This window comes from Prunus dulcis, plastid (assembly GCF_902201215.1).
Source record: "Prunus dulcis plastid, complete genome".
Taxonomy (NCBI): domain Eukaryota; kingdom Viridiplantae; phylum Streptophyta; class Magnoliopsida; order Rosales; family Rosaceae; genus Prunus; species Prunus dulcis.
The window spans coordinates 2,501-15,000 of NC_034696.1; the positions used below are offsets into that span (position 1 = coordinate 2,501).

The following is a 12,500-nucleotide window of genomic DNA, read 5'->3' on the forward strand; positions in this document are numbered from 1 at the left end:
ACCACACATAAGAATGACATTGCCATAAATTGACAAGATAATATTTCCACTTATTCATCAGAAGAGGGGTATCCTTCGAAGCCAGAATGGATTTTCCTTGATATCTAACATAATGCATAAAAGGATCCTTGAAGAACCATAAGATGGAGGCCGGAAAATCATTAGCAAAGACTTCTTCTACAGGATATTTTATTTTTTCATAGAAATGTATTCGCTCAAAAAAGATCCCAGAAGAGGTTAATTGTAAATGAGAAGATTGATTACGAAGAAAAAGTAAGATGAATTCGTATTCACATACATGAGAATTATATAGGAGTAAGAATAATCGTGGATTACTTTTTGAAAAAAAAAAATTATTTGAAGTAATAAGACTATTCCAATTATAATACTCGTGAAGAAAGAGTCGTAATAAATGCAAAGAAGAGGCGTCTTTCACCCAATAGCGAAGGGTTTGAACCAAGATTTCCAGATGAATAGGGTAGGGTATTAGTACATCTGATACGTAATTTAAATGTGGGAATTTGTCCTCTAAAAAAGGAAATATTGAATGAATTGATCGTAAATTATAAGATTTTACGGTTTCTGTCGCCTCTAAGGAAGATACTAATCGTAGGGAAAACGAAATTTCCACAATGACGGTGAATCCCTCCGATATTTTTTGAGAATACAGATTTTTGTTGTACCCCAATTTTTTTTTTTGGTTAGAATCATTAGCGGAAATAAAAAAATGATTCTGTTTATACATTCGACTAATTAAACGTTTTATAATTAGTAAACTAGATTTATTATCATAACCTACATTATCCAACAAAATCGATCTATTTAAACCATGATCATGAGCAAGTGCATAAATATACTCCCGAAAGATAAGTGGGTATAGGAAGTCATGTTGCTGATATCTATCTAGTTCTAAATATCCTTGAAATTCTTCCATTTTTAATTCTATTTGAACCAGAAAAGAAATAGGTGATTTATTGGGTTATCAAATGATACACAGTACGATACAGTCAAAACAAGGTATTATAGTAAGAAAAGAATGGATACCTCGGAAACAAGTAAAGACTCATCAACAGACTCTCTAGCCTCTCTTTTTACATCTAATTGATTTATGTTAATTCTAGGGTAAGAAGATGGTTAGAAGTCCTTTATTTTTTCAATCCAATCGCTCTTTTGATTTTGAAAAAAAAAAATCTTTATCAATATACTGCCTTCTTCTACACATTTATCTCTACCCTATAATGGGTAATAGATAATAATTAGGACTCATAAGAAATTTATAATCCACTCATGGGAAAAGTCTTTCCCGCATTAAGTACTAATATATTTTTAACGTCTAATTAGATCGGGTAATCATTCAAAAATTAAGAACAGAAGCTCGTTACTTTTTATTTCCCTATAATTGGAACCGTAATTAGGGCTCTACCCATTTATTCACTCGACCAATTTTTTTTTATTTTATTTTTTATTTATTTTGTTACACGCCAAGAATTCAAACAATTAAAATAACGTTTTGTACGTATTCGGTAAGAATGAAATATTCTCAGAATTATCCATTGATACGACATGCTGCTTTTTCCATTCATTCCTTTCAGGATCAGTCGTGGTCTTACAAACTCTACCGATGATGTGGACGAATCCGTTGCTTCATACAAGTGTGTAAAAGATGCTAGTCGCACTTAAAAGCCGAGTACTCTACCGTTGAGTTAGCAACCCCAATAATTAGAATGTGTAGATACAATCAGAATCCCAATAAATAAAAAGATTGAATTGCACAGCGCAATCAAAAGCAATCAAAATATTAAAATAAATTTAAAAATTTCTAATTGATTATATTCTGAACATAATAAAAATGAACGGATAAAAATAGGCATTTTAAATATTTAAATATTTAAGGACCGCCCCTTGTCTCTTATGTTATCCATTAATGAATTAGTACATATAGATTTTTATTAATTTTAATCTTAATCAAAATAATCAAAAAAAGACTTCTTGTATCACAGAAAATCCAAGAACCCATTATTTGAATGAAATAAAATCTATGGGACAGAGATATAAATAGATCCTTATTATCCACGATCGGATTATATTTATTTGATACACTGTTGTCAATATGAATGTTGAGAAAAAAAATACAAAAGAGAAAACAAATTATAAATCTAACTAACAATTAAAATTTCAATCAATTTTAATAAAAAAAACTAAGTACTTGTGTTGGATTGGCACTACATAATATATACAATATTGGTGGAAGAATAAATTAAGGAAGATAAAGGGAAAAGTAGAAAAACAAAATGAGGTTTATTTGATAAGTAAAATAAACAAGTTTAATCCTTTGTGTTTTTTTATTTGTTCATAGAGTTCCACCGAAAACCACCTCATTGACAGTAATCTCAAAATTTTATATTTATAGACCCGATTACTTCATTTATTCACTTGATCTTTTTCTATCTATTTATATAAATATAAAAAAATAGATTTTTGTTGTTATAAAAGACAACATTCTATAGTAACAATAATAAATTAAGTATGATATGAATAGAACAAAAGAAGAAATAGCAACGAAACAAAAAGGTTATCCAAAGCTATATACAAATCATCCACATCTTCTTTTTTTATATTTCATTAATTGAATTTTGTTTGTTGATTAAGGCGAAGCTCCGTAAAAACCCCCGCCTTTTTTGAAATATCATGAACAGTTCCTGTAGGTTGAGCACCTTTTTCAAGGAAATATAGAATAGCAGGAACATTTAAATAGATTTGATTCTTTATCGGATCATAAAAACCCACTTTACGAAGATCTCTTCCCTCTCGTCGGGATCGAACATCAATTGCAACGATTCGATAAATGGCTCATTGGGATAGATGAACAATACCCCCCCCTAGAAACGTATAAGAAGTTTTCTCCTCGTACGGCTCAAGAAAATTATAAATTATGTCTATAGTATAGAATTATAACATCAAACATATCCATAAAATAAATAAATTAATTAAATTATTTATTTTAAGTACTTTTTTCTTATTCTTCCCCAACCGAAAAAAAAAAAAAAAATTATTTGTATTTGCACCCTCATAACTCAAGTTGAATAACTCTCAAATAACTCAAAAGAAACCTTTTAGGTATTTCATTTATTGAGTGGTCTCTAACCCCTTTTGTCTGTCTACTTTAAGAATCTATTTTGATTCTTCATTCTGATCTAGTTGTTGAGACAATTGAAAAATGGTATTTCCTTGTTCCAGGATCTTTATCTTTGCCTTGAATCATTGGGTTTAGACATTACTTCGGTGATCTTTAAATCGTTTCAAAATGGCAGCAACATACCGTTTTTTGTGATTTCTTTCTATCAAAGAATCATATGAATGGTTGATTCCTACGTAATACACTTTACTTTTGATTTGATTTGATCGAAAGAGTTTTACCAATTCTAACATTAATTTGAAATTAAATCGAATTGGATCCTTTAGATTTATATATCGAAAATATACTTACGAAGTTGTTCCAATTTATTGATCGATACTAACCTTAGATTCTTGCCCTTGAGAAATTAATCAATACTTTCTACTCGAGCTCCATCGTGTACTATTTACATCACAACACTCCAAAAACGGGGGTTCCAGTAGAACAGAACAAACGATGTCGAGCCAAGAGCACTTTCATTCCTATATAATATAAAAATGGTGGATGTAAGAATCCACAGCGGATCATGTCCTTCAAGTCGCACGTTGCTTTCTACCACATCGTTTTAAACGAAGTTTTACCATAACATTCCTTCAGTTTGGAACCAGTATGTAATTGATTCAATTATGGAATCATGAATAATCATCGGTTCGGCACGAATAAACAAGTTATTTTTAATCTCTATCTTCAAGTAACATGATAGGATAAATTCAACAATTTAACACTTCTTCGAGTACCAAGAACTCATAAGAAATCATTAAAAAGATTTAATTGATTGAATAATTTCCTACCCGATATCATTATTTGCATTTTGCATAAGGTTTTACAGTAAGGACCATTCACTTTTTATCATCATAAGAGAGAGAAAAATCTATATTGGATTAACCCATCAACGATAAAAAAAGATAGATAAAAAAGACTTATGTAAGAAAAGATTTAAGGTTTAGGTTGTTATTTTTTCATAGTGTAAAATCAGTATAACAAGTCACAAATAGATTAAATTTCATATGCGTGTTATTTGAACTAGATTAAATTTATGAAAAAGATATGATTCATATTTCATATAAAAAAAAAAAAAAAAGAAACAAGAATCACATTCTATACCAATATTATACCCTTAAACGGAAGACTGTTCGAAAAGACAATCTTTAATTTTTATATACTTTATTATGATATAGATATATATTATATTTTATTATATATTAATAATATGATAATATTATTATGGGTCAGGTATGCTCTGGGACGGAAGGATTCGAACCTCCGAATAGCGGGACCAAAACCCGTTGCCTTACCACTTGGCCACGCCCCATTTCTAGTCGACACTAATAAACACTAATATTGGTACTGGTTGTTCGTCAACTCCAGTCTAAATATCTATTATCTATAAAATAAATTGCTACAATTTTTATACATGTAGACATAGAATTAAACTGAATTATTGATCATTACATATAATTCAATTAAGATATTGTATGAAAGTATGATTTATTCTATTCTCTTTTGATTTGAGAATTGAAGGATTGTTGATTGGGTGAGTTCAAATCAAAGAAAGTTTTTTGGTCTATCTTATTTTCTTTTTATTCATTTTTCTCTTCTATGAATAATAACATATTTATAATAATTAAATAATAAAAAACTCAATTTATTAATAACTCAATCAAAATAAAATACAATTATCCTAAAGAACAAAATGTTTGTTATGCTTAATATATTTAGTTTGATCTGTCTTAATTCCGCTCTTTATTCAAGTAGTTTTTTCGTCGCCAAATTGCCCGAGGCCTACGCTTTTTTAAATCCAATCGTAGATGTTATGCCAGTAATACCCCTGTTTTTTTTTCTGTTAGCCTTTGTTTGGCAAGCTGCTGTAAGTTTTCGATGATATCTTTTGTCTAGACAAATTCATGATTTATTGAAAAAAAAACTCTAAGAATTGATAAGACCAGATAAGTCTTACACCCTCAATTCAAATATTGAAATTCTTGTACAACCGCGACAAATCTGGATCACCCCACTTCATTTCTTGGTGTAAAAATAAAAAAGGTAGGGTATGCGGTATAAAAACGGAGAATCTATTCTCTTTTTTACTAAAAAAATCTTGGAGATTATGTAATGCTTACTCTAAAACTATTTGTTTACACGGTAGTGATATTCTTTGTTTCTCTCTTTATCTTCGGATTCCTGTCTAATGATCCAGGACGTAATCCTGGACGTGAAGAATAAAAAATAAGGTTTTTGTTTTCCTTGCTTGATTTTTAAATGCTCTTAGTAGTATTTTATTTATTACACATCTTTAACTATTAAAAAACAAAAAGAACTCGCGAAAAATTCGAAAGAAAATATCGAGTCATCAACAAAAACGGAAAGAGAGGGATTCGAACCCTCGGTACGAAAAACTCGTACAACGGATTAGCAATCCGACGCTTTAGTCCACTCAGCCATCTCTCCTCCCAATTGAAAAAAGATAATACTATGTTACATTATAAAAAATAAGGCTTAAAAAACCCTTAATAATTTTTTTTCATCCGATCCGAAGGGGCTTTTTAGTTCCACGGCCCGGCTAAGTACTGACCAGGCCGGGCCCGCCTTTTTTGTTCCAACAAATCGTAAATAAACGGATTTTTTTAATTTGAAAACTAAAATACTTGCTTGTTATTACGATTGGAAAAATAAAAAAAAATTTCATTTCGATTTCTATGATTATCGAATCAAATGATATCGAATCAGAGTGTCATTTCTTATCTTAATTTTTTATATTTCTTATTTATATTCCTTTTATTTCAATTTCAATTCAATTAAAGTAAATATAAATAAATAAATACGAAATAAAGGGACTGTGGATTCTTGCACAACCCATTTTCATGTATGTTATGGCTTAAGTAGTTTTGTCGAGACGTCTAGGTCAAAAACCTACGGCAAAAAACACTTGTTATTTAGTTATTTAAATTAAAAAAATTCTCCTTTCCTCATCTCATTAAGTTCTCTGATACAACACGTAAACGCTCTAATTTTAATGATTGTTTTATGATCCTATCTTTTCTTTTAACTTTGACTTTTTATTACGACCAATTTTATTGTTTTATTGTTCGACAAAAGGTTCATTTATATACAATAATCGGATTGTAGCGGGTATAGTTTAGTGGTAAAAGTGTGATTCGTTCTATAATCCCTTAATAGTTAAGGGGTCTTTCGGTTTGATTAATATTCCATTCCGATCAAAAACTTTATTTCTTAAAAGGATTTAATCCTTTACCTCTCAATGAAAAATTCGAGGAATAATATACATTCTCGTGATTTGTATCCAAGAATCAATGAAAAGTTGAAAAATTGGATTATGAGATTACGAAACATAATTTTTTTTATTGGATCAATACTTCTATTCTAAATGGATAAGTTCTAAATTAATAAGTATAAATAAAGGATCCATGGATAAAGATAGAGGGTGTATTTCTAATCGTAACTAAATCTTTAATTTAGAATTTGTATGTAGGTAAATTGAAGCAAAATAGCTATTAAACAATGACTTTGGTTTACTATAGACATTGACAAATTGTTTTAGCTCGGTGGAAACAAAATGCTTTTCCTAAGGATTCTCTCAAATAGAAATAGAGAACGAAGTAACTAGAAAGATTTTTATAATCCCCCTCTTTTCTATTAGGGATCGTCTAGAAAGCGGGTTGTTCTGAATACATTCAGACAGAAAAGCTGACATAGATGTTATGGGTGGAATTGTTTTTTATTTCGTTCATGTCTTAATCTGGGAATTTATCCATCTTACATAAAGGAGCCGAATGAAACCAAAGTTTCACGTTCAGTTTTGAATTAGAGACGTTAAAAATGATGAATCAACGTCGACTATAACCCCTAGCCTTCCAAGCTAACGATGCGGGTTCGATTCCCGCTACCCGCTTTTACTTTATCTTATATCTTATTTTTATTAAATATTTTAAGATTTATATTAATTCAATTTTTAATTAAAAATTGAATTAATATAATGCATCATTTATTTTTCCGAACAAGAAATATTAAAATTGGAATGAAAAGCGTCCATTGTCTAATGGATAGGACAGAGGTCTTCTAAACCTTTGGTATAGGTTCAAATCCTATTGGACGCAATTTATTTCCATATGTATTTTTTTTTTAGATTTCTATGTCAAGAAATATATTTTGAATGACTTGAATAAGAAACGCTCTTATTACATATTAATTTAATTACATATAAATTTAAATTAAATAATTAATATATATTCTTATATATTCTAAAGATTTTAGTTTATTAGTTTATATAAAGATATTATAAAAAAATATATTTATATAATTTATAGATAAATTAATAATTTTTTAAATGACTTGTTAAAGTCATGATATTATAATATCAAGTCATAATATAAAATATATTATATATATTATAAATTATAAAGATAATATAAAGATTAAAAGATTATATAATAATAATGATTATATAATATTTTAAATTCTAAAGATTTATATAAAGATTATAATTTTATAATTAAATTAAGATTGATGAAGATTCAAAGTATTTCTTTATACTTGTTCCTGAAGTAGAAAACGTTCCATCTGTTCCTGAATAGCTTCTTTCAAAAGGGCTTCCGCTTCGTCGGTAAATGTCTTGGTAGATGATATGATTTCTTGGAACTGAGGTTTATTCGTTTTTAAGTAAGTACGTAACTCAACAAGAAATTTCCTTACCTGTCCGATTTCTAATGAATCAAGATAACCGTTCGTTCCGGTATAAATAGTCAGTATCTGTTCTTCCACCGAAAGGGGAGATGATTGAGATTGTTTGAGCAACTCACGTAATCGCTGACCTCTTGCCAATTGATTCTGAGTAGCTTTATCGAGATCAGAAGCGAATTGTGCAAAGGCTTCTAATTCTGCAAATTGTGCCAATTCCAACTTTGATTTGCCAGCTACTTGTTTCATGGCTTTAATTTGAGCTGCGGATCCTACCCTGGAAACAGAAATACCCACATTAATGGCCGGTCTGATTCCAGCATTAAATAAATCGGCAGATAAGAATATTTGTCCATCTGTAATGGAAATTACATTAGTAGGAATATAAGCCGAAACATCTCCCGATTGGGTCTCAACTATTGGTAAAGCAGTCATACTTCCTTCACCTAAACGAGAACTTGATTTAGCGGCTCTTTCCAAAAGGCGTGAATGTAAATAAAAAACATCTCCCGGATAAGCTTCGCGGCCCGGCGGTCTTCGTAATAGAAGAGACATTTGGCGATAAGCCTGCGCTTGTTTGGAGGGATCGTCATAAATGATTGAAGTGTGTTGTTCACGATACATAAAAAATTCAGCCAGAGCTGCTCCTGTATAAGGAGCAAGGTATTGTAATGTAGCAGGGGAGTCCGCCGTTTCAGCTACCACAATAGTGTATTCCATTGCTCCCCTTTCCTGTAAAGCAGTCACCACCTGAGCCACAGAAGATGCTTTTTGACCGATAGCTACATAAACGCATACTACATTTTGCCCTTGTTGATTGAGAATAGTATCTGTGGCTACTGCTGTTTTACCGGTCTGTCTGTCCCCAATAATTAATTCTCGCTGACCACGCCCTATAGGGATCATAGAATCAATAGCAATAAGTCCTGTTTGAAGAGGCTCGTATACGGAACGTCTCGAAATAATACCAGGAGCAGGAGATTCAATTAATCGAGATTCAGAAGATGAAATTTCGCCCCGACCATCAATAGGTTTAGCCAGTGCATTTATAACACGACCTAAAAAAGCCTCGCTTACGGGTATCTGAGCAATCCTTCCTGTTGCTTTTACAGAACTCCCCTCTTGTATCATCAAACCGTCACCCATTAATACAACACCGACATTATTTGATTCCAAATTCAGAGCAATGCCTATCGTACCCTCTTCAAATTCTACTAATTCACCTGCCATTACTTCATCAAGACCATAAATACGAGCAATGCCATCGCCTACTTGAAGTACAGTACCGGTATTTAAAACCTTTACTTCTCTATTATATTGCTCAATACGTTCGCGGATAATATTACTAATTTCATCTGCTCGAATGGTTACCATAAGTATTTCTTATTTTTTTTTGAAGAAAAAAAATAATGCCTGCATTAGAAGGACTAATCCGTTATTTCTTTCACCGTTCCAAACATACCAATATTAGTACTTATGGTACGTAAATGTAACTCGTTGTTCAAACAACTATTCAGAGTTCCTAGAGCTCCTTGTAAGGCTTGCTGAAAAACCCGTTGTCTAACTTGATTAATCGCTCTTTGTTGTTCAAAATGAATGGTTTCATTTTTGTAATTTTCTAATTGTTCCAAAGTCTTATAGGTGGAATTAATCAAATTCAATTTTTCTCGTTCTATTTCAGAGTATCCATTCACTCGAAACTGATCCGCTTCCGTTTCTACTTTCCGTAAGCGGGCCCGGGCTTTTTCCAGTTGGTCTAGGGCCCCCTCGCGTAGTTCTTCTGAATTTCGAATAGTCTTCAAGATCCTCTGTTTTCGATTATCTAATAAATCACTTAATGAAAGTAGATTATCTTTCCATTCATTTCAAAACTTCCACGATCCCTTCCCGAACCAAACATGAATCTTTCGCTTCATTTGGCTCTCACGCTCAATTTTTTTCAATTACTTATACTTATGGGAATTCCCATATTTTTTTTAATGTAATGAGCCTATCCTCTCTTCTCTATTCATATTCGAAAATATCGAAACGGATCGCTAATCCAAGAACATAATATTCGGAGGACTCTTCTGACCAAACAAATAATTGTCAGCAAGGTTGTTTCTTTTTTTGTTTTTAATCCAAAGAATTCTTCTTACTTTATACATAGGCCATCGATTCAGCATTGGATAAAAAAGATAAATAAAGGGGGGTGAAATACCCATTTTTCCGATTTTTTCCAATCAAATAACGGGTTCAAATAATTTTAGCGACATGAGTGTTTTATATCGAAAAAAAAATTCCAACTATTTGTTTTGAACCCGCTTCCATATTAACTTATTAACTAACATAGTAGTAGAAAGAATACCATGCTGCATCTGAACTTCAAACGGTTTAGCTTTAACCCTGTTAATGGTTTACATTATTGGTTGAGAGAGAATCAAAGTAGATTTACCAATGAATCGCGAAATGCTATGGTTCTTAAATATATATATTTTTTTTCAGAAGAAATTCGCGGAATCATGCACCTTTTTTTCCTAGTTATAACGAAAAAAATGCAGTTGGTTGGATCCAGCCTATTCTTGAAATAAACAACTCGCACACACTCCCTTTCCAAAAAAAATCAACACACCAAGCACTACGCTTAGATTTATTGGATTTGTTGCTAAAATATCGGTATTAAACCCGAAACTCCCGGCGGATGGCCAATAACCCAAGGAAAGGAAAGAATCGGTTACATTTTTCATATGATCTCCTCTTTCTTATAGTTATAGATAGACTAATTATTTATATTTTTTTGTATTATTTTTATTATTAATTTCCCTATTTCTAAATAGAGTAAAAAAATATATTGATTTATAAATGGATTTTTTTTTCAATTGGAAATTTCCAATAAGTGGAAATTTCCAATAAGAATGATACTTATTAGAGTTAGGTACCAGATCTTATGTCAGGTCAGTTACGAAATATCTCGTTTGTTGCAATACTTCCTAAAAAAAGTTCTTCCATTGGACTAAGAAGGTAAAGGAAGAAAGCGAGTTGGAGTGTGAATTCCTCATCCTCAAATCAGCTCTTTCCGTGGGTTGTTGGCCCTAAGTAATTTAATTGTAGGAGTTAAATCTTACTATAATTCGAAAAAACAAGAGCAGCAAATCCAAGAAAATAAAAATATATATTTTTGGATTAAACAAAGGGGTTCGCAAATAAAAGGGCTAATGCTACAACCAGTCCATAAATTGTTAAAGCTTCCATAAAAGCCAGACTAAGCAATAAAGTACCTCGTATTTTTCCCTCCGCCTCTGGTTGCCTCGCGATCCCTTCTACAGCCTGCCCCGCAGCAGTACCTTGACCAACCCCAGGTCCAATAGAAGCAAGCCCGACGGCCAACCCAGCAGCAATAACGGAAGCGGCAGAAATCAGTGGATTCATGTTAAGTTCCTCGCACCAAAACAAAAAAAAATAAAAAAATAGTTAATGATACAATCAACCAACGAATTATGACTTAATTATTCCATCGCTAAGATTTATTCAGTTAAACTAATTAGAACCCCGAATTGAAATATTTCAATATTGAAATAAAAATAATATTAATATAATTATATTATTGAATCCGCAGAACTACTTCGATATCTATTTTTTAGTTCCTATCCACGTAGTTTTTGTGAATTCGTACAACTTTTGTTCTTTTCTTACATTTCTTTCTGGTTTCTTTTTTTGAACCGTTCTTTGTTTTTTTTTTCGTGATTTAAATTCATTCAATATTCAATTCACAATTACAGATGAAACGGAAGAACTTCCATTGGAATCCCTATCTAAATTCACAATAGTAGGACAAATTAGATATATCTTTAGTTCATATATACCTAGTTAATATCACATATACATGCCTTTCCCCCATACCGTAAACCAAATATTCTATCTTAGATTTAATGGGGCTCTAGAATCATTCTTCGAAACATCGACAAGAGTTGTCTTATAGCGATTAGATTTCATACACCTAGTTCGACCCCCTACCCCCCCTTACTCCGCTAACCAATCTTTTTTTAATCTCGTTTTTTGTAAATCCTTAATCTTCCATTTTTATTATCTCGCATGGATAGGTACAATTAATTTAAATGGACTAATTTGTTAGAACGAATCATTGCATAGAAATATTAGTATTTGATTGATCTAAATTCATGTAATTTAGTATTTAGTCAATTTTTTTGGTCAATCCGTAAATTGAATAAAATCGACTGAAATGAGAATCATTCTCCATACCATCTTTTTTTAATCGCACGTCGTAAACAGATACAATAAAAATTCTTACTCAGATTATGACTCCGAATATTTATATTGGAATTGAATAAACAAAACACTATAAAGAGAATATTCATTGGAGGAAAGTATAAATAAATAGGCCAAACAAAAACTTTAGGAAAAAGATCTTTTAGATCTCTTTCCTTTTTTTTTTACAATTCCCGAATATCGTAATATTTTTTACTATTACTCTAGATCGTATATACCTTTATTTAATTTATACTTACCTTATTTGTATATTTATCTTCCCTAAGTGGATTACCTTGAGTCGCGCATACATTGCGTCAGGCTAAGCTAAAAAAAAACTATGTAACTAGTCAATGATGACCTTCCATGGATTCGCCTATATAAG

The 12,500-nt window shown here is 31.2% G+C and overlaps 8 protein-coding genes and 4 non-coding genes across 12 annotated transcripts in view; 3 read left to right on the forward strand and 9 right to left on the reverse strand. All coding sequences in view use genetic code 11, as the record gives it.

The window, feature by feature from the left end:
* matK (maturase K) overlaps positions 1 to 934 on the reverse strand; it is a 1,521-nt gene extending 587 nt beyond the window's left edge. Inside the window, exon 1 of the mRNA in view lies at positions 1 to 934. This exon is cut by the window's left edge and continues 587 nt beyond it. Within this exon, the coding sequence (YP_009366323.1) occupies positions 1 to 934 (934 nt within the window).
* Positions 1 to 1,713, reverse strand: part of trnK-UUU — a 2,611-nt gene extending 898 nt beyond the window's left edge. The window contains exon 1 of the tRNA in view: positions 1,677 to 1,713. This is a non-coding gene — a tRNA (tRNA-Lys). The remainder of the gene's footprint in view (positions 1 to 1,676) is intronic.
* A 909-nt stretch (positions 1,714 to 2,622) lies between these two features.
* On the reverse strand, positions 2,623 to 3,759 carry rps16 (ribosomal protein S16). Its single transcript has 2 exons — positions 3,719 to 3,759; positions 2,623 to 2,848 (listed from the first exon to the last, which is right to left on the reverse strand). The coding sequence occupies exons 1-2, from the start codon at positions 3,757 to 3,759 to the stop codon at positions 2,623 to 2,625; spliced, it is 267 nt and encodes an 88-aa protein (YP_009366324.1).
* Positions 3,760 to 4,415: 656 nt separating this feature from the next.
* On the reverse strand, positions 4,416 to 4,487 carry trnQ-UUG. The gene has a single exon. It is a non-coding gene; the product is annotated as a tRNA-Gln (tRNA).
* Positions 4,488 to 4,877: 390 nt separating this feature from the next.
* Positions 4,878 to 5,057, forward strand: psbK (photosystem II protein K). Its single transcript has one exon. It carries the CDS (start codon positions 4,878 to 4,880, stop codon positions 5,055 to 5,057), a length of 180 nt encoding a protein of 59 aa, YP_009366325.1.
* Positions 5,058 to 5,287: 230 nt separating this feature from the next.
* psbI (photosystem II protein I) lies at positions 5,288 to 5,398 on the forward strand. The gene has a single exon. It carries the CDS (start codon positions 5,288 to 5,290, stop codon positions 5,396 to 5,398), a length of 111 nt encoding a protein of 36 aa, YP_009366326.1.
* Positions 5,399 to 5,535: 137 nt separating this feature from the next.
* On the reverse strand, positions 5,536 to 5,623 carry trnS-GCU. The gene has a single exon. It is a non-coding gene; the product is annotated as a tRNA-Ser (tRNA).
* A 1,595-nt stretch (positions 5,624 to 7,218) lies between these two features.
* Positions 7,219 to 7,290, forward strand: trnR-UCU. Its single transcript has one exon. It is a non-coding gene; the product is annotated as a tRNA-Arg (tRNA).
* A 430-nt stretch (positions 7,291 to 7,720) lies between these two features.
* Positions 7,721 to 9,244, reverse strand: atpA (ATP synthase CF1 alpha subunit). Its single transcript has one exon. It carries the CDS (start codon positions 9,242 to 9,244, stop codon positions 7,721 to 7,723), a length of 1,524 nt encoding a protein of 507 aa, YP_009366327.1.
* A 53-nt stretch (positions 9,245 to 9,297) lies between these two features.
* atpF (ATP synthase CF0 subunit I) lies at positions 9,298 to 10,596 on the reverse strand. Its single transcript has 2 exons — positions 10,453 to 10,596; positions 9,298 to 9,708 (listed from the first exon to the last, which is right to left on the reverse strand). The coding sequence occupies exons 1-2, from the start codon at positions 10,594 to 10,596 to the stop codon at positions 9,298 to 9,300; spliced, it is 555 nt and encodes a 184-aa protein (YP_009366328.1).
* A 436-nt stretch (positions 10,597 to 11,032) lies between these two features.
* atpH (ATP synthase CF0 subunit III) lies at positions 11,033 to 11,278 on the reverse strand. Its single transcript has one exon. It carries the CDS (start codon positions 11,276 to 11,278, stop codon positions 11,033 to 11,035), a length of 246 nt encoding a protein of 81 aa, YP_009366329.1.
* A 1,187-nt stretch (positions 11,279 to 12,465) lies between these two features.
* Positions 12,466 to 12,500, reverse strand: part of atpI (ATP synthase CF0 subunit IV) — a 744-nt gene continuing 709 nt past the window's right edge. The window contains exon 1 of the mRNA in view: positions 12,466 to 12,500. This exon is cut by the window's right edge and continues 709 nt beyond it. Coding sequence (YP_009366330.1) covers positions 12,466 to 12,500 — 35 coding nt within the window.